The 23,845-nt window shown below is 41.3% G+C and overlaps 2 protein-coding genes across 4 annotated transcripts; one reads left to right on the forward strand and one right to left on the reverse strand.

Moving 5' to 3' along the window:
• Nucleotides 1-1,780: 1,780 nt before the first annotated feature.
• LOC115137545 (beta-1,4-galactosyltransferase 1-like) lies at nucleotides 1,781-11,298 on the forward strand. 3 transcript variants are annotated; one of them, XM_065024794.1, is made up of 7 exons: nucleotides 1,782-2,972; nucleotides 5,923-5,982; nucleotides 6,120-6,355; nucleotides 8,276-8,463; nucleotides 9,137-9,259; nucleotides 9,566-9,670; nucleotides 9,783-11,298. In XM_065024794.1, exons 1-7 carry the CDS (start codon nucleotides 2,744-2,746, stop codon nucleotides 9,919-9,921), a joined length of 1,080 nt encoding a protein of 359 aa, XP_064880866.1. In that variant the 5' UTR covers nucleotides 1,782-2,743; the 3' UTR covers nucleotides 9,922-11,298. The 3 variants fall into 3 exon arrangements, with proteins under 3 accessions (XP_064880867.1, XP_064880866.1, XP_064880868.1); XM_065024796.1 differs by lacking the exon at nucleotides 1,782-2,972 and adding an exon at nucleotides 2,980-5,598; XM_065024795.1 differs by lacking the exon at nucleotides 5,923-5,982 and having other exon boundaries at nucleotides 1,781-2,972.
• Nucleotides 10,576-13,260, reverse strand: spink4 (serine peptidase inhibitor, Kazal type 4). The gene is made up of 4 exons (XM_029673670.2): nucleotides 13,157-13,260; nucleotides 12,788-12,822; nucleotides 12,267-12,379; nucleotides 10,576-10,690 (listed from the first exon to the last, which is right to left on the reverse strand). The coding sequence occupies exons 1-4, from the start codon at nucleotides 13,209-13,211 to the stop codon at nucleotides 10,645-10,647; spliced, it is 249 nt and encodes an 82-aa protein (XP_029529530.1). The 5' UTR covers nucleotides 13,212-13,260; the 3' UTR covers nucleotides 10,576-10,644.
• Nucleotides 13,261-23,845: the final 10,585 nt, after the last annotated feature.

Here is a 23,845-nt window from a genome sequence, read left to right on the forward strand (position 1 = left end):
CAAAGTAGCCACCCTTTACTTTGATGACAGCTTTGCACACTCTTGGCATTCTCTCAACCAGCTTCATTTTATTGACTTATTTTACCTTTATTTAACTAGGCAAGTCAGTTAAGAACAAATTCTTATTTTCAATGACGGCCTAGGAACAGTGGGTTAAGTAACAGGTATGCCTTGTCAAAGGTTTATGTTTGAACAATCAGTTGTGTTGTGACAAGGTAGGGGTGTTATACAGAATATAGCCCTATTAGGTAAAATACCAAGACCAGATCAAATAAGCAAAAAGAAACGACAGTCCATCATTACATTAAAACATGAAGGTCAGTTAATGCGGAAAATGTCAAGATCTTTTAAAGTTTCTTCAAGTGCAGTTGCAAAAAAACATCAAGCGCTGTCTCTCATGAGGACCACCACAGGAAAGTAAGTTGAATAGTTAAATCTGCTGCAGAGGATACGCTCATTAGCATTAATTGCAGCTCAAATAAATGCTTCACAGAGTAACAGACATCAATTGTTAACATCAACTGTTCCAACTGTTCAGATGAGACTGCGTTAATCAGGCCTTCATGGTCAAATTGCTGCAAAGAAACCACCATAAGAAGAGACTTGATTGGGCCAAGAAACACGACTGGTGGAAATCTGTCCTTTGGTCTGATGAGTCCAAATTTGAGATTTTTGGTTCCAACCGCCATGTCTTTGTGAGACGCAGAGTAGGAGAATGGATTATCTCCGCGTGTGTGGTTCCCACCGTGAAGCATGGAGGACGAGGTGTGATGGTGCTTTGCTGGTGACACTGTCAGTGATTTATTTGGAATTAAAGGCATACTTAACCAGCATGGCTAGCACATAATTCTGCAGTGATATGCCATCCCATCTGGTTTGTGCTTAGTGGGTCTATCATTTGTTTTTCAACAGGACAATGACCCAACACACCTCCAGGCTGTGTAAGGGCTATTTGACCAAGAAGGATAGGGATGTAGTGCTGCATCAAATGACCTGACCTCCACAATCACTCGACGTCAACCCAATTGAGATGGTTTGGGATGAGGCTTCCGGGTGGCGCAGTGATTAAGGGCGCTGTACTGCAGCGCCAGCTGTGCCATCAGAGTCCCTGGGTTTGCGCCCAGGCTCTGTCGTAACTGGCCGGTCCGTGGGGCGACGCACAATTGGCCTAGCGTCTTCCGGGTTAGGGAGGGCTTGGTCGGTAGGGATGTCCTTGTCTCATCGCTCACCAGTGACTCCTGTGGCGGGCCGGGTTGCCAGGTGCACGGTGTTTCCTCCGACACATTGAAAGGCTGGCTTCCGGGTTGGATGCGCGCTGTGTTAAGAAGCAGTGGGGCTTGGTTGGGTTGTGTATCGGAGGACGCATGACTTTCAACCTTCGTCTCTCCCGAGCCCGTACGGGAGTTGTAGCGATGAGACAAGAGTAGCTTGTAGCTACTACAACAATTGGATACCACGAAATTGGGGAGAAAAAGGGGTAAAATTCACACACACACAAAAAAAGAGATGGTTTGGGATGAGTTGGACCGCAGAGTGAAGGAAAAGCAGCCAACAAGTGCTCAGCAAATGTGGGAACTCCATCAAGACTGTCAGAAAAGCATTTCAGGTGAAGCGAATGCCAAGAGTGTAAAAAGTTGTCATCAAGGCAAAGTGGCTACTTTGAAGAATATAAAATATATTTTGATGAGTTTCACAATTTTTGGGGTTACTACATGATTCCATATGTGTTATTTCATAGTTTTGATGTCTTCAATTCAATTCAATAATGTAGAAAATAGTAAAAATAAAGAAAAACCCTTGAATGAGTAGGTGTGTCCCAGCTTTTGACTGGAACTATATATATATATATATTTATTTTTTACCTTTCTTTGTGAAGCATTGGAAAACCTCCCTCGTCGTTGTGTTTGAATCTGTGTTTGTCATACACTGCTCGACAGAGGGACTTTATAGATAATTGTGTGTGGGGTTAAAGATAATGTAAGTCATTTAAAAATCATGTTAAACACTATTGTTGCACACAGTGAGACCATGCAATGTATTATGTGACTTGTTAAGCACAGTTTTACTCCTGAACATATTTCGGCTTGCTCTAATAAAGGGTTTGAATACTAATTGACATTTAAGCTTTTTATTTTTTATAATTTGTAAAAATGTCTAAAAACCTAATTTCACTTTGACATTATGGGGTATTGTTTGTAGGCCACTGACACAAAATCTCTATTGAATCCATTTTAAATTCAGGCTGTAACACAAAAGAAATGTGGAAGAATTCAAGTGGTGTGAATACTTTCTGAAGGCATTTACTTAAATAAATATGTTACTTAAACATGCTTGGTTAACTCATGTTCCCTTCCCCAAAAGGGAATGCATCTGTCTGTGTCTTCCGGCACATAGTCATGTTTATTCTATATCAATCCATATGCACAGTAAATCAAATACAGGAAAATAATTCATTTTCACTCTACCATAGTCCAGTGGTGGCTGGTGCTGCTAGAAACTAAGAAGGCAAGATACCGATACTGTCAGGTTTGTTCAGAGGCTTGTCAACAGGTTGGTTTTTATGTGACTTTAAAGTGCCTCACAAGAGACATAAGGTTGGTCAATCGTTGTTTCGTAATCCGACGTCAGATTTTGGCAGAAAAACTGGCCAGGCAGGTTGAGCGCACCAATGTCTGTTGTGGGGAAGCTCGTTACCAGTAAACTTTTGTGTTGTAGCCTGTGATTCACGGAACACAGCGGTGAGATGCTGAAAAAAATATTCTGCAGCCTTGTGCTTTTATGTCTCTTATCTTTCTCAGTATATTTCTGGTATCAGTTGAGATACTCAAATGTTACTGAATCGAGTAGGAATGCTTTGCTGTCCAGTTTGAAGGATTCCCAAAGTGAAGATGGATTAATAAAATCAGGAGTCGATTATAGAGGTGTCCGCTTGGAGTTAGACTTAGGGAAAGAGAATCTAACGAAAGAAAATGGTAAGTTCTGTGCTATATAACTTCTAAATATATGCAAATATATGGATATTCGGACACTACTATGATAATGTTTAAAAAGTAAGGTCTCTGAAGACCAAAGACATTTGACAATAAGCTAGAGATTTTTTTAATTATGTCATTTAATGGCACATGTATGGCATAGTAAGCTAAAAGGCTGTGGTTGACGAAATGATTTGATTATTAGCTTTCGTATAGCGTTATATTTCTTAAATGGTGTCCCTTCAGAGGGCAAGAACAAGATGTACAGTGCATTCGGAAAGTATTCATACCCCTTCCCTTTTTCCACATTTTGTTACGTTACAGCCTAATTCTAAAATTGATTAAATACATATTTTTCCTCATCAATCTACACACAATACCCCACAATGACAAAGCGAAAACAGTTTGACATTTTTGCAAATGTATAAAAACTAAAAACAGAAATACCTTATTTACATAAGTATTCAGACGCTTTGCTATGAGAATCAACATATCAATTGATTGGACCTGATTTGGAAAGGCACACACCTGTCTTACATAAGATCCCACAGTTGACAGTGCATGTCAGAGAAAAGACCAACCAATGAGGTCGAAGGAATTGTCCATAGAGCTCCGAGACAGGATTGTGTCGAGCCACAAATCTGGTGACGGGTACCAAAAAATGTCTGCATCATTGAAGGTCCCCAGTGGCCTCCATCAAACTTAAATGGAAGAAGTTTGGAACCACCAAGACTCTTCCTAGAGCTGTCCGCCTGGCCAAACTGAGCAATCGGGAGAGAAGGATCTTGGTCAGGGAGGTGACCAAGATTCCAATGGTTACTCTGACAGAGCTCCAGAGTTCCTCTGTGAAGATGAGAGAACCTTCCAGAAGGACAACCATCTCTGCAGCACTCCACCATTCAAGCCTTTATGGTAGAGTGGCCAGACGGAAGCCACTCCTCAGTAAAAAAGGCACATGACAGCACGCTTGGAGTTTGCCAAAAGGTACCTAAAGGACTCTCAGACCTTGAGAAACAAAATTCTCTAGTCTGATGAAACCAAGATTGAACTTTTTGGCCTGAATGCCAAGAGCCACATCTGGAGGAAACCTGGCACTATCCCTACACTGAACTTTGGTGGTGGCAGCATCCTGTTGTGGGGATGTTTTTCAGAGGCAGGGACTGGGAAACTAGTCAGGATCGAGGGAAATATAAACAGAACAAAGTACAGAGAGATCCTTGATGAAAACCTTCTCCAGAGTGCTCATGACCTCATATTGGGGCGAAGGTTCACTTTCCAACAGCACAATGACCCTAATCAAACAGCCAAGACAATGCAGGAGTGGCCACAGGAAAAGTCTCTGAATGTCCTTGAGTGGTCCAGCCAGAGCCCGGACCTGAACCGGATCGAACATCTCTGGAGAGACCTGAAAATAACTTTGCAGCGAAGCTCCGCATCCAACCTGACAGAGCTTGAGAGGATCTGCAGAGAAGAATGGGAGAAACTCCCCAAATACAGGTGTGCCAAGCTTGTAGCGTCATACCCAAGAAGACTCGAGGCTGTAATCGCTGCCAAAGGTGCTTCAACAAAGTACTGAGTAAAGGGTCTGAATACTTATGTAAATGTGATATTTCCATTTATTTATTTTTTAATACATTTTGCAAAGATTTCTAAAAACCTGTTTTTGCTTTGTCATTATGGGGTAATGTGTGTAGACTGATAAGGGGGAAAAAACGACAATCTATTTCAGAATAAGGCGGTAACGTAACAAAATGTGGAGAAAGTCAACGGGTCTGAATGCTTTCCGAATGCCCTGTTGCTATTCTCTGCTTCAGATGTACAGCTGACCATAAGGAAAGCCGTGCCATCATACTGTAATCCTGTGGCTGCATTGGTGATGCATGCCGTGTGATAAGCTGCCAAATGGATTCAGATCGCTGATATACTGAGACAGAGTGACAATCAAATAAAACAGACTGGAGATTTTACAGCTAGACACGAAGGAAATGTTCATTTGAGAAAACAACACAGACACATCACAGACACATTACAGACAGAACCCCTTCCCCTCTTTATTGCAGGACTGTAATATGTGACTAATCAACATTAGTTCATTAGACACTTGTTCATTTTGAATAATGGTGTAACAATTAAAACAAGTTTAAACACTTCACTTCAAAGAATCAACACTTTATCACTTCAAAATGTACAAATACGCAGTGGCCATTTTAGCATGGAAATCTTGGTGGGGCAAACTCAACCAATTGTTTTTTTATGCACGCCAGCAAAGCCACTACACAACACAACACTAAACAATACATTAATTGCACTATAACGGTGACAAACAGTGCCCATAAACTGTTAGGGCCTACATAAAGCTGTCCCAACAGCAGAGCTTTCCCTTCAGCAACATGGAGTGAAACCTTACCACTGCTACACCTGATGTGGCTGACTTGCTTGAATGAAGAAAGTTTATATTGACTCCTTGTGGACTTGTGTAAGTCGATAAGAACTGCATTCTCCAATAATCATGAACCATACACAAACATTATTACATTTATGTTCAGTAAATTCCTTATGTTTGTTAATTTCTCATTAACACTTAGCTCCAAGTATAAGCAAGTGCAAGCAAACGAGCTGCGGCAAGGTAGGCCTTTCGTTCAGCACTTTCAAAATGGACACCGACAGAAATTGTCAGTGTAACTTATTATGTGATTTGTTAAGCCACATTTTACTCCTGAACTAATTTAGGCTTGGCTAAACAAAGGGTCTGAATACTGATGCAACAACTATATTTTAGTTATTTAAAAAAATATAAAATATGTCTTCCACTTTGACATTACAGAGTATTTTGTGTAAATCCATTTGAATCCCGTTTTGTAACAATCAAATTTGAAGAAATCCAAGGCATCATTTTATTCACATTTTCTTTTGTCCAACACCTGAAACAATTTAATATTTGATTTTTCAGAAACTACAGAGACCAAAACCCAAGAATTAAAGAAATGCCCAGATCCCTCTCCACTTCTAGGTACATGGTAACATAGAAAACAATAAATTAAATCCTCTATCAATACCAATAAGTACTGATACCATTTCTAAAGGCATCAAGTCGCCACATGAACAGATTTTAAGTTGATTTAATGTAGCTTTTCTCCTGATCTGCAGTTGGGCCTCTCAGGGTTGAGTTCTCTACGCCTGTCAGCTTGGATACAGTGAGCAAGGAGAACCCAGGCCTGCAGGAAGGAGGTCGCTACAAACCACACGACTGTGTCGCCCTCCAAAAAGTTGCTCTCATCATCCCCTTCCGCCTTCGTGACGAGCACCTCAAGTTCTGGCTCTACTACCTCCATCCCATCCTTCAGCGCCAACAGCTGGACTATGGCGTCTATGTTATTAATCAGGTACAGTACAACACACATTTGGAAATGTAAAACTTAAATTTAACACTTAGGGCTCTCCTCCTCTTAGCGACCTCCTTCCTGCAGGCCTGGGTTCTCCTTGCTCACTGTATCCAAGCTGACAGGCGTAGAGAACTCAACCCTGAGAGGCACTTGAATGAAACACTTAGGGCCTGTTTCCGGGAAACAAATTAAGCCTAATCCTGGACTATGTAGTGATTACAATGGAGATTCTCCATTCAACATGCTATTAAAACCAGAATTAGGCCTAATGTGTTTCCAGAAAACTGGCCCTTAAATGACGTAGAGCCTGATTCCGCTCTAGGTTTCTGCTTTTTTAGGGAGTTTTTTCTAGCCACTGTCATGACGTTGGCCTGGGGGGTAGGTTTTTCCTCTCTCTACCCTACTGACGTTACATTTGCAAAACCCTTGGTTAACATAGAGATTCTGGGAACATCAGAAGGTGGGGGGAAATGAACTATATTCTGGTAATCCGACCAATGGAACATATGCGGTGGTACTTAATGAATATGATGTCAGTTCGGTTGTCATCTGAGACATTCTCATCAATGATAAGATGACATAAACTCTACAGTGGAAAGTCTACACATCAGAGTTATCGGATTCACATGGAATTGTTGTTCAATTTAAATGTTTGAATATGAAATTATTCGTGATGGGATGAAATGTGATTTTAGCTTCTAAAATGTGAGATTTGGGTTTTCATAAGATAGGGCTCTGCTCAATCAGTGGCCCGCCTCTGTGAAGGGACATGGGCTAGAACACTTTTCAAACACGCCCTCCTCTCCCTTCCTATATAAGCCCTTGACGACAATATAACCTCCTGTTCCGAGGACGTGAGGATGACGGTCCTATGTCAGAATGGTTCAGATAATAACTACAGAACGAAGCCAACATCAGCGTGAGCTTTGGTTGCGAATGGTATGAACTTTGAACTCTTATTCACTACAGAAGTGATACCTCCTAGCCGTTGAGTTAGCAACAGCAGATGCAAACGAGGGTTAGGAAGGAACAGACAGAGTATCCCGTCTATCAAACAACAACGTTACTACAACGTATACAATTGACAACCAGAGACATTCTTCAAAGGACTCGGTTGGGCAACACGGCCTTCCATCTACCACCAAGCTACCGAAGCGCAACTCAGAGTAAATATTTATTGCATTTTCCTTTTCCAAATGGGCAGTAATTTAGAATGCATAAGATACTGTATTTACGATAGCACAGCTTCTTCCCTTTGTTCCTCAGTCTTCCCGCTCTTTCACTCAAATCCATCCCCTTTTCTTTTGTGTAACAAGCTGTCATATCTGTTCCGCCCGCTAGGGACGTTTTCCTTTATGACGTAATTTGTAATCAAGTTATGATTTAATTATGTGTATGTGTAATTCTGTGTGATTAGTTAGGTATTTAGTAAATAAATAATTAAACCCAATTTTCTATTGCTGGTTCAACTTGTTAGCCAGGGTTTGTGCAGATAACCAAGAATTTACAACTTTCAGATGAGACTGAATTAAGATGACGATTAATATTGACTGCTATTGATGTAAAATATTACTAGGTCTTTAAGAGTTTATTCGGAAGATAACAGCTCTATAAATATTATTTTGTGGTGCCCGACTCTCTAGTTAATTACATTTACATGATTAGCTCAATCAGGTAATATTAACTATGGAGAAATTATTTTATAGAATAGCATGTCATATCACTTAATCTGGCATAGCCAAAGACACGACACCGCCGTGCTTCTACATTTGCATTGCTTGCTGTTTGGGGTTTTAGGCTGGATTTCTGTATAGCACTTTGTGACATCTGCTGAATTAAAAAGTGCTTTATAAATACATTTGATTGGTTTACAGTAAGATGTTTAATCTTCATCTTGAGGATGCCTTTTACCTTCATTAGGATGGAGACAACACGTTCAACAGGGCCAAGCTGATGAACATTGGCTATGCTGAGGCCCTGAAGGAGTATGACTACGACTGTTTTGTGTTCAGTGACGTGGACATCATCCCCATGGATGACCGCAACACCTACAAATGCTTCAGCCAGCCCAGACACCTGTCTGTCTCCATGGACAAGTATGGCTTCAAGTATGTGTCAAGTCCTATCGCAGTGCCACAGTACGGTGTAGACCTCAACCAATAACCTTTATTTTGGAGTGAACTATCACTTTACATTTTTAAATGCTGACTCATTGTTATGGCCTTGGTAAATGCCAGAGTGGTTGTTAATGTTTCCTCATACCTACAGTATTACCAAGGGAAAAGGACTCGATTCAATCTGTTTCGCTGAACCGTTAAGAGATTTAAATGCACAATTGAACCGTAAAGGTATTTTCCACTTGAACCAACATATGCCTCTGTTACCGTGAATACAGTCTCCACTAACACAGGAACATTGCTTTTAATGTAACTCTGGCTCCAACGCAGAACTTTGGCGCTACGGATTGAATACATCCCCAACACTTCAATTCCTACCTTCGGAGGCACAGCACGACAGAACAGGAAACTATAATATATCATAACATATGACATTTAGCAAACACTTTTATCCAAAGTGACTTAGTCATGCATGCATACATTTTATTGGCCCCAAGAATCAAACCCACTATTTTGACATTGCAAGCTCCGTGCTCTACTCACTGAGCTACAGTGGACCACCAAGGGAGAGCCCGTCACGTGCAACGCCTCAACCACTCGGCCATCACAGCTGCTAGTATTTCCAGTATATCTGTATATTTGATTGTCTTCGTCTCCTCCATAGGTTGCCCTATTATCAGTACTTTGGCGGTGTCTCATCGTTGAGTAAAGAGCAGATCATGAAAATCAACGGCTTTCCCAACAACTACTGGGGCTGGGGTGGTGAAGATGACGACATTTTCAACAGGTCAGAAAACGTTTAACCTCATAGACATGTAGCACATCGTAACTGTTGATCTTACTTACGTTTGCCTGCTCATAAAATCACATGATGCACACTGGATGATGTTATCAGTATCTCCGGATGACGCCATCAGAAACACATCTTTCCCTTATCACTTATCTTTTCGACTACAAAACATTGACACCTGCCATCGTCACATTATGTTGACATTGCCGGGGTGCTGGAGAGGATGCTTTTAAAAAAAAATTAAGTGATACATTTTTATTTAAATAAAAAATCTAATTCATATCACTGGTCTGATTTCCATAGGGTGAATAACAGAAAAATGTATATCTCTCGTCCGGACGGCGTAGTCGGAAAATGCCGGATGATCCGTCACGAGAGAGACAAAAATAACAACGACAATCCTCAGAGGTAAAGTTTTAGAACAACCGCGTTCACTAAATTCCCCCTCAGGTTTTGAACTATCACCCGTTCGCCAACTATACTCCAAATGTTGATGACAGTTGATTATTTTACCCTGCAGGTTCAAGAGAATAGCTCACACGTTAAATACGATGGATACCGATGGCCTCAACTCTCTCGAGTACGAAGTTGTTGCAGTTGAAAAGCATGACCTGTTCACAAAGATTACAGTAGACGTGGGGATGCCACCCGAAGATTAAGAAGACATGGACAAAGGATGAATGAGGAAGAGACGGACAAGCAGGGCCCTGCGTGCCCGTTTGTAAATCTGGCTCTGTGAAGAAGGCAGGAACCATCTGGAATGAGGTCAAGAAAACTGCCCAGAACAGTACGAGAGATGCTTGGTAAGAGGGCAGCGCACAATCTATTTGTTGCATTAACCAATAACCTATTACAGAGGCTGCAGCGGTTATGATGCAAACATGACTAAGCATGAATCTTTGAGGAGGTGTCATGATATCCACCTACTAATTGGCACTTTTGTCCCTCGAGCGGCCCAATTGGCAGAGCATTGTGTAGTGCTGCCTTCAACTGCTTTCGCCGTAACTCGGAGAAACAAGGTCACAACTCTGAAATAACCCCCCTCCAAGTTCCAATTACAAATGAGAAAGTCTGAGATGATTTTGATACCCAAGTTGCGACGTTTCATCTCTGACCTTTCACCTTTTCAAGGAGCAAACTTTAGGTTTACAAATACTGTATTTTTGCCCTACACTAGTGTACATTCTGTGTGTAAATCTGAACTTTACTTTAGTCTTTTGTAGATATTGGGCTATTATAGTGTGGCTACTGTGTGAGCCATGGGAAACTCCAACACAATGTTCAACTGTTCAAAATAAAATGACAGAGACCTCTTCTTTATTTGCCAATTGCTTTATTATCTGGTCATGATGATGTCATTTGTTTGGTGATGTCAGATCCCACTAGCAGCTCTCCTCCTTCATGACTAAGATGTCCGTTCTGGTTTCCCTGTAGAGAAAGGAATGTTCATGCCATGATTTATTTATTATGTCGTTGGGTATGAATTATGTTCAATATGGTTGTATTACACATTCAAATGGAATTCAATGAAACCTGCTCTCATGGAGTCTTAATTTGATCACTCTTTTGTTGCTGAGAATTTTCTTGCACAGCAGAAAATGCAAACGTGTATAGTATTTGAGTTTTAAATAAGGCTTCTAAAGTTTGTCATTTCAATTTAGAAATTGCAGACTTGATTTGCCCTAACGAAAAATGTGCTAACCCATACAAAAACATCCATTCATTATAATCCACATAATAATTCACATTTCCTGTTTGCTGCAGGATTTTTTTTCTCCTGCTGTAGCAAACTGGCTCAAATTAAGATCCTACATCCGTAGTATCTGTGTGTCATTATCTAGGTTTCCATCCAATTGGAGACAGATTCTAAATATTCTAAAGTCCACAAAAAGAAAACAAGCACATTTTCCTACCAGTGGTGTGTTTCCACCAAACGGACCCTTTTCAGATCAAATTCAGCGCTTGATGACGTAGCGCACACAAAATGTACATTTTCGCTTAAGTTTTCATGTACCGAATAAAGATCTAAAGTTCAATGTGTTTCCATTGCATTTTCAACTCTACCGATAATTATGTCACAAAAACTATTGCGTTAAATAGCAAATGTACCTACTCTGGTCTTGGTACCTGCGCTCTAGACAACAGCTCGCAGCTAGCCTACATAAGGAGAATATTTTTATTTGTCAAACGGCAGTCAAGCATTGATCATCAGGTCACCAAAATAAGACCCTCGATATGTATTGGAAAGGAGCATCAAGGTCATCTTGTACTTTCACCACCCTGTGATGTTCATCATCATTTATTTAATATGTAGCCTAATAATCGGCATGCTTTCCAGAGTTGTAGTGGGAGGACCACACACCATATCATCGCGTGACTTCAAGTTTACTTTGATATTATGGTTATTATATCAATATGTGTGCTTAATGGCGTTTCCACCACCAGTTCTCGCATAATTCATTATACCGACACAAAAAGAACCCATGTCCAACAAATTAGGCATATCTGTTGGCATTTATAAAATGTTACCTAAACTACCTGTTTCCATCACAGCTGTCTAGTTTTTTTTTTAAATAAGGTATGACTTTACTCACATAAACTGTGGATGGAAACATGGTTCCAGAAGCACTTTAGTGGGCACAACATTACATTGTAGGAGCCTACAGAATGTGGATTTTCCTGAAATACTGGTTTGATTGAACTCAGTTCCTTGTACTTCAGTGTTTTACTGGAGGTGTTGAGTGTTGTTTCTGTAAACTGACTCTCACAGCTTTATAGTGATATGGTGGGACAGGGCTGTGAGAAAGGAGCAGCTGTGTACCAGAGACATCATTCCAATACTTTTTGTGTGTTTCAACTTGTCTGGAATGCCTGATGGGCAGGGTTAGCCGTTTTGGAACTAGTCTATTGGTTCCATTGTGCCAGGCAAGCTCAATCAAGCCCAGTTTTAAGTATCTGAAATGATTTCAAATAATACTTTAACCCAGGTCGGCACAGTACTCACTGTCTCTGGACACAGAGTGCACACTCGTTGGGGTAGGTGTTGCCATCGGAGCCACACACAGGAGCCAAGTTCATAGGGCAAGCCAGAATCTCCACCATATCAACACAAGATGGCTGCAAAACAATATGACATTACTGTTAAAACCAAGAGCATGGGCAGTCAGGAGAGTGTAATGTTTCACAATGCTGAGTTACAAATGCATTATGTAGAACAAGTATGAACGATATGATTGCATGTCGTGTGGAATAGGGGTCGATTGTGTCAGGCTCTATTGATTACATTTCTATCTGCTGACACTTTCTGAGTGTTTCATGACACTGAATTCACAGACTAGGCTGAAATTGTCCCTAGATGCTGATCTTGGGTTTTGCGTTTTCCCCGCTAATGGTTAAGGTTATGATTGGGGGAGGGGAAGCTGATCCTTAATCTGTACCTAGGGGGAATTTTACCCCCAGAGGAATTCACACCGGGTTTGGTTTACAAAGCAGCATTTTCATTAAACATGTCAAGATCAGCCTTACCTTTCTGTAAAGTCCAGAGTTCTCTTCTTCTGCGCCTGAAGAAAACAAATAGTATGTTACAATGTTTTTTCAAATCACCTCAAGAAAGTTATTACAATGTCAGACTATGGAGGTTAAGGTAACATCGTACACATTTAACCATCATCTCATGTACTGTACATTAAAACTGGTATATCATCTGACCACTTAGCCTTAATAGTTTCAACATAGTTTCATAGTCCCTCGACTCCAGCAGGTGGCAGAATCAAGCTTTCCCCATAGTTACTGAACTACTCCACTGTTCAATCAATGCTTTCTTTGAGTATTCAATTAAATTCAATAAACTTTATTAAACCCCAAGATATCACACAGAAAACAGTTGTACTTGACCTGCAAAGGCAACGAGGAGCATCACACACAGCAGCATCACTACTTTTCCAGCCATGTTGTCAGTGGACAGACAGCGAGAGTGCCCTATTTAACAGTCTCTCAGTGGTTATTGTGAAGCAGCAGGTGTGAGAACTTTCACAGCTGACAGGAGTCAGGCTGTGTCCCAAATAGCACCCTATCCCCTATAATATAATGCACTATATTAGTCCTATCAACCCTGGTCAAACCCTAGTCAAATGTAGTGCCCTATATAAGGATGAGGGTGCCATTTGAGACACAAATGGACTTTACTCTGCAGAAGATGATGAAATACACGTTGAAGTGCTGTAGTTTTACATTCCTATGAATTCACCGTAGAGTTTTCTAGCTAATTGTGGAGGGCCTGGGTGATATCCTGAACCTTTTTTTCAGTTAATTGTTGTAGTTACACTTTACATGTACCACAGGAAGGCTTCAACTCTGAAATAACCCCTTAAATGACCATCCTTGTTGTGGGAAAGTCTGAGATGATTTTGATACCCAAGTTTAAGTGTTGTGAAGTATCATCTCTGACCTTTCACCTTTTCAAGGAGCATTTGAAGACAGCATTACTTTTAGTTTACCAATACTGTGTTATTGTTCTACATCCAACAAGGGCTATGGAATGTAAAAGTTCTCAGACCTGGAGATGTATCATATTTCGTGAACTTAAATTTGATGTATTTTTTGTTGTTATTGAATGTCTATTGGGCTATACGCTTTGTATTATAGTGTGGTGTTTTTGTAATGTGTGAGCCATAGGAAACTCCCATAGAATAAACTGAGGTCACTTTCTTTATTTCCAATTCATTTATTATCTGGTCATGATGATGTCATTTGTGTGGTGATGTCAGACCCCCCTAGCAGCTCCCTTGTCTGACGACTCATCTTTCATTTAAAATTCCGCTGCTCTATCGATCTCTCCATACATCAGTCTGAACCTGCTATCCTAGAAGTCCTTTGTGCTCACGTCAAAATGACCTGATTTGTGATTCGTGTAGGCCGGCTCTGGATAAACCCAATGGTTTCTGAGACCAATCAGAACCGGTTTGAATGTGTTCGCATTCCAGAAGTCGTCAGGGAGGAAGCATATCCAGTCTCAACGTGGAGAAGAAACGTTAATGGCTGTGGCGTTTGGCCGGAGCGATGTGGATTGGTAGCCAGTCAAGCATTTCCTCCCATGCTCATGATCGAAATATCCATTCCGGTTTCCCTGCAAAGAGACAAATGGAATTGCTGGAATTCAATGAAACCTACTCTCATAGGAGGGAAATAAACACAGTGTATGCCAAACATTAGAAACACGTTCCTAATATTGAGTTGCACCCCCCTTGCCCACTATGCCCCTTAGAACAACCTGAATCCGTCAGGGGATGGACTCTACAAGGTGTTGAAAGCGTTCCACAGGGATGCTGGGCAATGTTATCTCCAGTGCTTCCAAAAGTTGTGTCAAGTTGGCTGAATGTACTTTACGGTGGACCATTCTTGATAGACACAGGAAACTGTTGAGAGCGGTGTTGCAGTTATTCACACAAAGACTTTCCACTAGGTTCAGATTAAAGATATGACTGATATGAGTGGCTATAGAGTCAACTACCATCCTCTGTAACTTTCCATCTAAGTTGTCAATTCCAGGAGGTTATCGTTAACAATAATATTTCCACCTCTCCCACACTAACTTTACAAAATAATTGGCAACATCAAATGGTTTTGTGATGAATAAGCCCATCTGATTCGATGAAAGATGGAATTGAATTTGTCTTATGTTACATAATGCTGAGTTAGAAATGCATTCTGTAGAACAAGTAGGATATTATTGCATGTCATATAGAATAGGGACTGATTGTGTCAGGACCTATTGATTACATTTCTATTAAGAATATTTCATCACACTGAATTCACAGAATAGGGTGAAGTTCTCTGTTCCCTCTAGACGCTGATATTGTGTTTTGTTTTTTTCCCCATTAATGATTAAAGGGCAATTCCGCCACTTTTCAACCTCATGTTCATTATCTCCAGCACCATACCAGGGTCTACATACAGTATGTGAAAACAGCACATTGTTATTTTCAAAGCCTTCTATGAATTATGAAGTCTTTATATGATTTTTAAAATTACATAAATTCCTCCAAATTCACAAAAAGTAACTTTAGCTTATGAAGATTATCTCATACAACAAAATAAAAAAAGATCTCCTAAGCTTGTGTTAACCACAGACCTTATTTTCGGCATTTATACAAAAACCATACAAAAACCAGTATAGGGGACAGTGGCACAGCATTGTCCAGTTACCTCAGTGATGGCACAAAACCATATCAGCCACACCCACAATTTATAGATCCGCAAACTCTTGCCAACACTGTTAACGTTTCAAGAGAAATGGTTTCGCAATTTCTCCTGGCTACATTATAATCCATCAATAAAAGGAGTGTTGTTTTCACTGTAGCCAAGGGTTTTATAGCCAACCATAATTTGGCCAAAGAGCGGATGCTGCCTTCATTAGTGCAGGATTTAGGAACTGGAGAAAAGCCATTGTACATCATGACCAATACAGTCATTCGAGGCCGTTGCAGCTGAGATTAGGTCTCTTCCGATTGTACAATTGTCAGTAATTGTTTATGGTACTAAAGATGTCTCTGGTGCTGAACAGGAGAGTGTCGGCCTGCGTTATGTTGACCATGACCTTGTCCCTCACGAGGAGTTTATTGGGCTATACAGGGTGTTGGAGAGAACAGGCGAGGGCATTGCGAAAGTGGCAACTGTGTTGTTGAGGCTCAATTGGCCCATGTCTGGCTTGCGTGGGCAGAGTTACGATGGTGCCTCAAACATGGCAGGAAAGTGCACAGGCAATTGTGAGGAGGCAGCAGCCATTGGCCCCCTATGTGCATTGTGGAGCACACTAAATCTGATTACACAGGCTAGCTGCTCAGCCTCCACACTGATCCGGAATTCCCTTTCTTGAGTCCATCAGTTATGTGTCCTCTATGGCCAGTCAGGAAAGTTTAAGAGCCTGTTTGAATCAATTGCCACGTCCGAAGATACACATCTGACCACCATGAAACCCCTATGTTCAACAAGGTGCTGTGCAGAATACTGCTATTAGAGCTGTGCTAGGGCAGTAATATCGGGTACCAAGCAGCCTAAAGGAGATGGAATAAACTGCATCCAAGACAGCTTCAACTGCCAGTGGCTTATTTGAGCACTTCAGCAAAGGCAAGACTGTGTTGGGCCTCACACTTCCTTCTGCTGTTCTTGGAGAGCTTGAATACCTAAGCATTTAATTCCAGAAGAAAACTCAGACTGTCTCTGGTATGCAGGCTGCAGTTGACTGTGTGCGGTCATCTCTTAGGGGCAAGAGAAATGACGAAGCTACCTTACACTGTATGAGAAAGCAAGTGGAGGTGCGGGGGTTGTTTGACCAAGTTGTGGTGCTGATCAGAATTTTCATTGGGGTGCCAGCGTCTTCATGTGCGGCTGAGAGGAGTTTCAATTAGCCTTTTAAAATGATAAACTTGGATTAGCTAACACAAAATGCCATTGGAACACAGGAGTGATGGTTGCTGATAATGGGCCTCTGTACACTTATGTAGATATTCCATAAAAAATCTGCTGTTTCCAGCTACTATAGTCATTTACAACATTAACAATGTCTGCACTTTATTTCTGATCAATTTGATGTTATTTTAATGGACAAAAAAATGCTTTTCTTTCAAAAACAAGGACAGGATCTCTAAGTGACCCCAAACTTTTGAACGGTAGTGCACATATGCTAAGCATTGTGTTAATTCACCCTAACTGAATATTAACTTTATCGATTTCATCTTAAATATTCCCATTACATTACATCAGTTTATAAACACAGCTATTTCAGCCACACCCATTGCCGACACGTGTATAAAATCGAGCACACAGCCATGCAATTTCCATAGACAAACATTGTTGTAACGGTTTTCTATTGGTGAAGGAGAGTCGGACCAAACTGCAGCGTGTAGATTTCGATCCATGTTTAATAAAACAACGTAACACGAATCAAAATACAAACTCAACAAAACAATAAACGTAATGAAACCCGAAACAGCCTAAACTGGTGCAAACTACCACAGAATAAGGCCATCAAGACACTAAGGACAATCACCCACAATACAACCAAAGAATATGGCTGCCTAAATATGGTTCCCAATCAGAGACAACGATAACCACCTGCCTCTGATTGAGAACCACTCCAGACAGCCATAGACTTTCCTAGAACACCCTACTAAGCTACAATCCCACTAACATACACACCAAAACCCCCAGACAAAACACACCACAATAGAAAAACTCCATGCCACACCCTGGCCTGACCCAATACATGAAGAAAAACACAAAATACTTAGACCAGGGCCCAACCTTACTAATGCCCTTTTGGCTGAATGGAAGAACGTCCCTGCAGCAATGTTTCAACATCTAGTGGTAAGCATTCCCAGAATGAGATGTTCAACAAGCAGGTGTCCACATACTTTTGGTCATGTAGTATAAATGTCAAAACAGTGCAAACTGGCGCTAACCAGAATAGAAAGACGAGTGGGAGGCCCCAGTGCACAACGGAGTATGAGGACAGGTATATTAGAGTGTCTAGTTTGAGAAACAGATGCCTCACAAGTCCTCAACTGGATGCTTCATTAAATAGTACCCGCAAAACACAAGTCTCAATGTCAAAATTGAAGAGGCGACTCCGGGATGCTGGCATTCTAGGCAGAGTTCCTCTGTCCAGTGTAGAGGTCGACCGATTATGATTTTTCAACGCCGATACCGATACCGATTATTGGAGGACCAAAAAAAAAAGCCGATACCGATTAATCTGCCAATTTTTGTTTTTGTTGTAATAATGACAATTACAACAATACTGAATGAACGCTTATTTTAACTTAATATAATACATCAATAAAATCAATTTAGCCTCAAATAAATAATGAAACATGTTCAATTTGGTTGAAATAATGCAAAAACAAAGTGTTGAGAAGAAAGTAAAAGTGCAATATGTGGCATGTAAGAAAGCTAACATTTACGTTCCTTGCTCAGAACATGAGAACATATGAAAGCTGGTGGTTCTTTTTAACATGAGTCTTCAATATTCCCAGGTAAGAAGTTTTAGGTTGTAGTTATTATAGGAATTATAGGACTATTTCTCTCTATACCATTTGTATTTCATTAACCTTTGACTATTGGATGTTCTTATAGGCACTTTAGTATTGCCAGTGTAACAGTATAGCTTCGGTCCATCTCCTCGCTCCTACCTGGGCTCGAACCAGGAACACAACGACAACAGCCACCCTCGAGGCAGCGTTACCCATCGCTCCACAAAAGCCACGGCTCTTGCAGAGCAAGGGGAACAACCACTCCAAGTCTCAGAGCGAGTGACGTTTGAAAGCTATTAGAGCGCACCCCGCTAACTAGCTAGCCATTTCACATCGGTTACACCAGCCTAATCTCGGGAGTTGATAGGCTTGAAGTCATAAACAGCTGCTGGCAAAAGCACAAAAGTGCTGTTTGAATGAATGCTTACGAGCCTGCTGCTGCCTACCATCGCTCAGTCAGACTGCTCTATCAAATCATAGACTTAGTTATAACATGATAACACACAGAAATACGAGCCTTAGGTCATTAATATGGTCAAATCCGGAAACTATCATCTCGAAAACAAGACGTTTATTCTTTCAGTGAAATACGGAACCGTTCTGTATTTTATCTAACGGGTGGCATCCATAAGTCTAAATATTCCTGTTACATTGCACAACCTTCAATGTTATGTCATAATTATGTAACATTCTGCCAAATTAGGCGGCCCAAACTGTTGCATATACACTGACTCTGCGTACAATGAACGCAAGAGTGTCACGAATATTACCGAAGGTGACTCCCCTTCTTGTTCGGGTGGCGCTCGGCGGTAGTAGTCGCCGGTCTACTAGCTGCCACCGATCCTTTGTTCTGTGTTCGTTTGGTTTTGTCTAATTGGTTTCACCTGTTCCTTGTTTGGCTGTTAGGGTGGGGTTATTTAAGTTCGTTCAGCCCGCTTCTGTTTGTGCGGGCTTGTTCATCTGTATGTGTTAGAGTGGTTAGTGTTTTCATTTGGGTTTCTCGCTGTCCTTTTATTTTTCACGATAGGGTACTTTTGTTCTGTAGTTATACCTGGTTTGGTATACTATTTTTGTTCCTGTGATTATTTCTGGACATTAAAGCGTGTTTTTCCAGCATCCTTTACTCTCTGCGCCTGACTCCACACCTATTCACTCATTGAGCGTTACAAAGAGAAGTGACACAATTTCACCTGGTTAATATTGCCTGCTAACCTGGATTTATTTGAGCTAAATATGCAGGTTTAAAAATATATACTTCTGTGTGTTGATTTTAAGAAAGGCATTGATGTTTATGGTTAGGTACACATTGGAGCAACGATACGCACCGCATCGATTAAATGCAACGCAGGACACGCTAAATAAACTAGTAGTATCATCAACCATGTGTAGTTAATTAGTGATTATGATTGATTGATTTATTGTTTTTTATAAGATAAGTTTAATGCTAGCTAGCAACTTACCTTGGCTTACTGCATTCGCGTAACAGGCAGTCTCCTCGTGGAGTGCAATGAGAGGCAGGTGGTTAGAGCATTGGACTAGTTAACTGTAAGGTTGCAAGATTGAATCCCCCGAGCTGACAAGGTAAAAAATCGGTCATTCTACCCCTGAACGAGGCAGTTAACCCACCGTTCCTAGGCTGTCATTGAAAATAAGAATGTGTTCTTAACTGACTTGCCTAGTTAAATAAAGATTTTAAAAATCGGCCAAATCGGTGTCCAAAAATAACAATTTCCAATTGTTATGAAAACTTGAAATCGTCCCTAATTAACCGGCCATTCCGATTAATCGGTCGACCTCTAGTCCAGTGTCTATATTCTTTTGCCCATCTTAATCTTTTATTTTTATTGGCCAGTCAGATATGGCTTTTTCTTTGCAACTCTGCCTAGAATGCCAGCATCCCGGAGAGCCTCTTCACTGTTGTCGTTGAGACTGGTGTTTTGCGGGTACAATTTAATAAAGCTGCCAGTTGAGGACTTGTGAGGCATCTGTTTGCGCCATCCGTGAGGGGAGTAGTACACAGCGTTGTATAATATCTTCAGTTTCTTGGAAATTTCTCACATGGAATGGCCTTCATTTCTCAGAATGAGAATAGACTGACGAGTTTCAGAAGAAAGTTATTTGTTTCTGGCCATTTTGAGCCTGTAATTGAATCCACATATGCTGATGCTCCAGATACTCAACTAGCCTAAAGAATGCCAGTTTTATTGCTTCTTTAATTAGAACAACAATTTTCAGCTGTGCTAACATAATTACAAAAGGGTTTTCTAATGATCAATTAGCCTTTTAAAATTATAAACTTGGATTAGCTAGCACAACGTTCCATTGGAACATAGGAGTGAGGGTTGCTGATAATGGGCCTCTGTATGCCTATGTAGATATTCCATTAAAAATCTGCTGTTTCCAGCTACAATAGTCATTTACAACATGAACAATGTCTAAACTGTTTTTCTGATAAATGTTATGTTATTTTAATGGAAAAGAAATGTGCTTTTCTTTCAAAAACAAGGTGATTCCTAAGTGACCCCAAACTTTTAAATGGTAGTGTATGTGAGAATGCTGTTCATTGCCTACAGCTCAGCGTTCAACACCATAGTGCCCCCAAAGCTCATCACTAAGCTAAGGACCCTGGGACTAAACACCTCCCTCAGCAACTGGATCCTGGACTTCCTGACAGGCCGCCCCCAGGTGGTAAGGGTAAGCAACAACACATCTGCCATGCTGATCCTCAACATTGGGTCCCCTCAGGGGTGCGTGCTTAGCCCCTCCTGTACTCCCTGTTCACCCACGACTTCGTGGCCAAGCACCTTAAGTTTGCTGATGACACAACAGTGGTAGGCCTGATCACCGACAATGATGAGACAGCCTATAGGGAGGAGATCAGAGACCTGGCAGTGTGGTGCCAGGACAACAACCTCTCTCTCAATGTGAGCAAGACAAAGGAGCTGATCGTGGACTACAGGAAAAGGAGGGCCAAACAGGCCCCCATTAACATCGACGGGGCTGTAGTGGAGCGGGTCGAGAGTTTCAAGTTACTTGGTGTCCACATCACCAACAAACTATTATGGTCCAAACACACCAACAAAGTTGTGAAGAGGGCACAACAAAACCTTTTCCCCCTCAGGAGAGTGAAAAGTTTTGGCATGGGTCCCCAGATCCTCAAGAAGTTCTACAGCTGCACCATCGAGAGCATCACCACCTGGTATGGCAACTGATTGGCTTCTCCGCTGTGCAATCCGGTTTTCAAGCTGGTCACGGGTGTACCTCAGTCACACTCAAGGTACTAAACGATATCATAACCTCCATCGATAAAAGACAGTACTGTGCAGCCATCTTCATCGACCTGGCCAAGGCTTTCGACTCTGTCAATCACTGTATTCTTATCGGCAGACTCAACAGCCTTGGTTTCTCAAGTGACTGCCTTGTGTCAAATCGTGTGTCAAATCGGAGGGCTTGTTGTCCGGGCCTCTGGCAGTCTCTATGGGGGTACCACAGGGTTCAATTCTCGGGCCAACTCTTTTCTCTGTGTATATATAAACGATGTTGTTCTTTCTGCGGGTGATTCCCTGATCCACCTCTACACAAACGACACCATTCTGTATACATCTGGCCCTTCTTTGGACACCGTGCTAACTAACCTCCAAACGAGCTTCATGCCATACAACATTCCTTCCGTGGCCTCTAAACGCTAGTAAAACCAAATGCATGCTTTTCAGCCGTTCGCTGCCCGCACCCGCCCGCCCGACTAGCATCACTACTCTGGATGGTTCTGACTTAGAATATGTGGACAACTACAAATACCTAGGTGTCTGGCTAGACTGTAAACTCTCCTTCCAGACTAAACATCTCTAATCCAAAATGAAATCTAGTATCGGCTTCCTATATTGCAACAAAGCCTCCTTCACTCACGCCGCCAAACATACCCTCGTAAAACTGACTATCCTACCGATCCTCGACTTCGGCGATGTCATTTACAAAATTGCTTCCAATACTCTACTTAGCAAACTGGATGCAGTCTATCACAGTGCCATCTGTTTTGTCACCAAAGCCCATTATACCACCCACCACTGCGACCTGTATGCTCTAGTCAGCTGGCCCTCACCACATATTCGTCGCCAGACCCACTGGCTCCAGGTCATCTATAAGTCTATGCTAGGTAAAGCTCCGCCTTATCTCAGCTCACTGGTCACGATGACAACAACCACCCGTAGCACGCGCTCCAGCATGTATATCTCACTGGTCATCCCCAAAGCCAACATCTCCTTTGGCTGCCTTTCCTTCCAGTTCTCTGCTGCCAATGACTGGAACGAATTGCAAAAATCGCTGAAGCTGGACACCTATATTTCCCTCACTAACTTTAAACATCAGCTATCTGAGCAGCTAACCGATTGCTGCAGCTGTACATAGCCCATCTGTAGATAGCCCACCAAATCTACCTACCTCATCCCCATATTGTTTTTATTTACTTTTCTGCTCTTTTGCAAACCAGTATTTCTACTTGCACATCACCATCTGCTCATCTATCACTCCCATGTTAATTTGCTAAATTGTAATTACTTCACCACTATGGTGTTTTTATTGCCTTACCTACTCACGCCATTTGCACACACTGTATATAGACGTTATTTTTTTCTATTGTGTTATTAACTGTACGCTTGTTTATTCCATGTGTAACTCTGTGTTGTTGTTTGTGTCGCACTGCTTTGCTCTCTCTTGGCCAGGTCGCAGTTGTAAATGAGAACTTGTTCTCATCTAGCTTACCTGGTTAGATAAAGGTGAAATAAAAAAAAATTCAAAAAAAATCTGACAGTAAGGGTAGTGCGTACGGCCCAGTACATCACTGCAGCCAAGCTTCGTGATATCCAGGACATATATACTAGGTGGTGTCAGAGGAAGGCCCCAAAAAATGGTCAAAAACTCCTGTCTCTCAAGTCATAGACGGTTCTCTCTGCTACTGCACAGCAAGCAGTACCAGAGCACCAAGTCTAGGACCAAAAGGCTCCTTAACAGCTTCTACCCTCAAGCCATAAGACTGCTGAACAACTAATCAAATGACCAACTGGACTATTTTACATTGACCCTTTGTTTTTACACTGCTGCTACTCGCTGTTTATCTATGCATAGTCACTTTAAAAAATTACCTCCACTAACCTGTACCCCAGCACATTGACTCGGTCTGGTACCTACTGTTTATAGCCTCCTTATTGTTATGTACATTTATTGTGTTACTTTTTGATTGATTTAGATGTTTAACTTATTTAGTAAATATTTTATTAACTCTATTTCTTGAACTGCATTGTTGGTTAAGGGCTTGTTAGTAAACATTTCACGGTAAGCTCTACACTTGTTGTGTTCATCACATGTGTCAAATACAATTAGATGTGATATATAATGTCACGTTCGTTATAAAGATCGGACCAAGGCGCAGCGTGCGTTCATTCTTATTTATTTAAAGAATGACCACTGAACAAACAAAATAACAAAACGTGAAGCTATACAAACGAGTGCTGACATGCAACTACACATAGACAAGATCCCACGAAACACAAAAAAAGAA

The sequence above is a fragment of the Oncorhynchus nerka genome, linkage group LG11, assembly GCF_034236695.1.
Source record: "Oncorhynchus nerka isolate Pitt River linkage group LG11, Oner_Uvic_2.0, whole genome shotgun sequence".
NCBI lineage: Eukaryota > Metazoa > Chordata > Actinopteri > Salmoniformes > Salmonidae > Oncorhynchus > Oncorhynchus nerka.